Below are 2,666 nucleotides of genomic sequence, written 5' to 3' on the forward strand. Positions count from 1 at the left end.
CAGCAGCAGCAGCGGATGGGTAGGGGGCGTTCGTGATGTGATAGTGGAGCGCGACACCAGCAGCAGCAGCAACAGCAGCAGCAGCAGCAGCAGCAGCGAATGGGTAGGAGGTGTTCGCAATGTAATAGTAGAGCGCACCGACAGCAGCACAGCAGCAGCAGCAGCAACTGCAGCAGCAGCAGCAGTAAGCACGAGGCCTCCTTCCTTATTCCAGCGCAGGCTAATGGAGCAGCAGAGGCAGCAGCAGCTGCAGCAGCAGCAACAACAACAACAACAGCAAAATCAGGAAGAGTAGCTGCAACAGCAGCGGCAACAGAAGCTGCAATAGCAACAGGAGGAGCAGCTGCTGCAGGAGCAGCAGCTGCAGCAGCAGCAGCAGCCGCGACGGCAGCGAAGGAAGGAAACACCGAACCCTAAACCCTAAACCCTAAACCCTAGTGGTTACACCCAGCAGCAAGCTGAGGTGCCTGCAGCTAGCTACTGCCAGCACTGCTTCCCTGTAGCTAGCTGTAGCTAGCTGTGGCTATCTGTAGCTAGCGGCAGCTAGCTGTGTCTCACTGCAGCTAGCTGTGGCTAGCTATGGCTAGCTGTGGCTAGCTGTAGCTAGCTGTGGCTAGCTGTAGCTAGCTCCTTTCTTATCCTAAAGGATTTATTCTCCTTTTTTTTTTCCTTAAAAGTTTTTATTTAGTAATAAATGTCTTGGGGGGAGAAGGGTTAGCTCTTGTGCTTATTAACCCTAAACCCTAAACCCTAAACCCTAAAACCCTAAACCCTAAAACCCTAAAACCCAAACCCTAAAACACTATAACATATATATATTATATAAACGAAACCCTAAACACTAAAACTCTAAAACCCTAAACCCTTAAACCCTTAAACCCTAATAACTAAAACCCTACGCCATAGATCCTATGACTTGAAACCCTAAACCCTAAACCCTAAACCCTAGGCGAAAACTAAGAAGAAGGAACCGTTGTCGGATCTAAGGACGGCAATGTAAATAGGAAGACTAGGGTTTAGGGTTTGGACCCTTAATAAGAGTAGCCTAAACCCTAAACCCTAATCTTAATTAGCATCTTTGTTTGCATTAAGCTTTCAGTTCCCTCTGCTGTTAACGGGCACAAGACAAAACCCTAAACCCTAAAGACATGCAATGACCCTAAACACTAAACCCTTAACCCTAAGCAATAGATGAGTGGTAGTAAACCCTAAACCCTTAACTATATTGTTAATAGAAAGAAAATAAAATTAAAACAAACAAATAAACACACATACACGCAGACACCCATACAAGCAAACACCGTTAGTGTTTAGTGTTTAGGGTTTAGGGTTTAGTTTAGGGTTTATGGTACATGGTTAGGGTTTGCAGGTTGAGCGAAAGAAGCAGAACTTATATAACGAATAACAAAGTAAATATGTATACAATAAAGAAAAACATTCAATGATCTATCGGGTGTTTAGGGTTTAGGGTTTAGTGTTTAGGGTTTAGGGTTTAGTGGTTAGCACGGGGGCTGTCGTGTGCCTCAAGGGGGCCCGTGGCGCTCTTTAGGTGCTGCTCTAAGCTAAGGGTTTATATGTTTGTTTTTTGTGTTTTTTAAACTCATAAAATTCGTTATTAGGGTTTAGGGTTTAGGGTTTAGGGTTTAGGGTTTAGGGTTTACGCGGTATGCTGTGAGCGGCGGAGGAGTGGCACAGCTGGCTTCACACCCAATATCATCATTCAGCCTCCCCTGCATGTGATTCTTCTCTAAACAACAAATAAGGGTTTAGGGTTTAGGGTTTAGGGTTTAGGCGTTGCCTCTTTGGAGGCCTCCTACGTATGCAGGCATCCGCAGCCGACCGCCAGTGAGGGCTCAGGGTTTAGGGTTTATCAGGGTGTAGAGGGGTTTACAAGGGTTTAGGGTGTAGGGTTTGTCAGGGTTTGACCGAGTTTATTCAAGTTTAGGGTTTAGGGTTTATCCGCGTCTGCTGGCGGTGCTCTCCTACGGTCCCTGAAGATGATTGGAGTACGGCAAGCCCTAAACCCTAAACCCTAAACCCTAAACGATAAGGAAAAAACCCTAAACCTACACCTATCGTCTTAATGACTATGTAGAACTAGGGTTTAGGGTTTAGGGTTAAGGGTTTGTGTGCGTTGTGTTGTCCATCAGTACGCGTGCCTGGAGCACTGGGAGGAGCGCTACAAGAAGTGAGTTTATTTACCCATTAAGAATTAGGGTTTAGGGTTTAGGATTTGTTATTTGACATGCTCATTATCTAGGGTTTATGGTATTGTAGGGTTTAGGGTTTAGGGTTTAGGGTTTAGGGTTTTGTTATATTCAGGGATCCTGAACCCTTTGATTGGTTTAATAATTATGCTGCCTTTAAACCCTTCCTCCTTTCTGCTGGTCTTGATGAGAGTCATGATATCCTCATGCTTGGATGTGGAACATCTAGTAGGGTTTAGGGTTTAGGGTTTAGGGTTTAGGGTTTAGGGTTTAGGGTTTAGGGTGTGTATTTCTGGAATTTATCATCATAATATATATTTCATTGTAATTTGTATAATATTGGATATTTTTTTTTGCTTTTTTTTTTTAAATATATATAAATATAATTATTAATTAATAAATTTAATTAATTAATTAATTAATTAAGTTTTCTTCTTTTTTTTTTTTTTTTTTTTTTTT

General features: G+C 43.0%; 2 protein-coding genes across 2 annotated transcripts in view; both read left to right on the top strand.

The window, feature by feature from the left end:
* Positions 1 to 295, top strand: part of EMWEY_00014140 (hypothetical protein, conserved) — a gene marked incomplete at both ends in the record, with an annotated part of 1,573 nt that extends 1,278 nt beyond the window's left edge. Inside the window, one exon of the mRNA XM_013477250.1 lies at positions 1 to 295. This exon is cut by the window's left edge and continues 953 nt beyond it. Coding sequence (XP_013332704.1) covers positions 1 to 295 — 295 coding nt within the window.
* A 1,702-nt stretch (positions 296 to 1,997) lies between these two features.
* EMWEY_00014150 (hypothetical protein, conserved) overlaps positions 1,998 to 2,666 on the top strand; it is a gene marked incomplete at both ends in the record, with an annotated part of 2,483 nt that continues 1,814 nt past the window's right edge. The window contains 3 exons of the mRNA XM_013477251.1: positions 1,998 to 2,006; positions 2,151 to 2,188; positions 2,323 to 2,435. Coding sequence (XP_013332705.1) covers positions 1,998 to 2,006; positions 2,151 to 2,188; positions 2,323 to 2,435 — 160 coding nt within the window. The remainder of the gene's footprint in view (positions 2,007 to 2,150; positions 2,189 to 2,322; positions 2,436 to 2,666) is intronic.

The sequence above is a fragment of the Eimeria maxima genome, genomic scaffold (assembly GCF_000499605.1).
Source record: "Eimeria maxima Weybridge genomic scaffold, Emw_scaff107, whole genome shotgun sequence".
Classification (NCBI taxonomy): Eukaryota; Apicomplexa; class Conoidasida; order Eucoccidiorida; family Eimeriidae; genus Eimeria; species Eimeria maxima.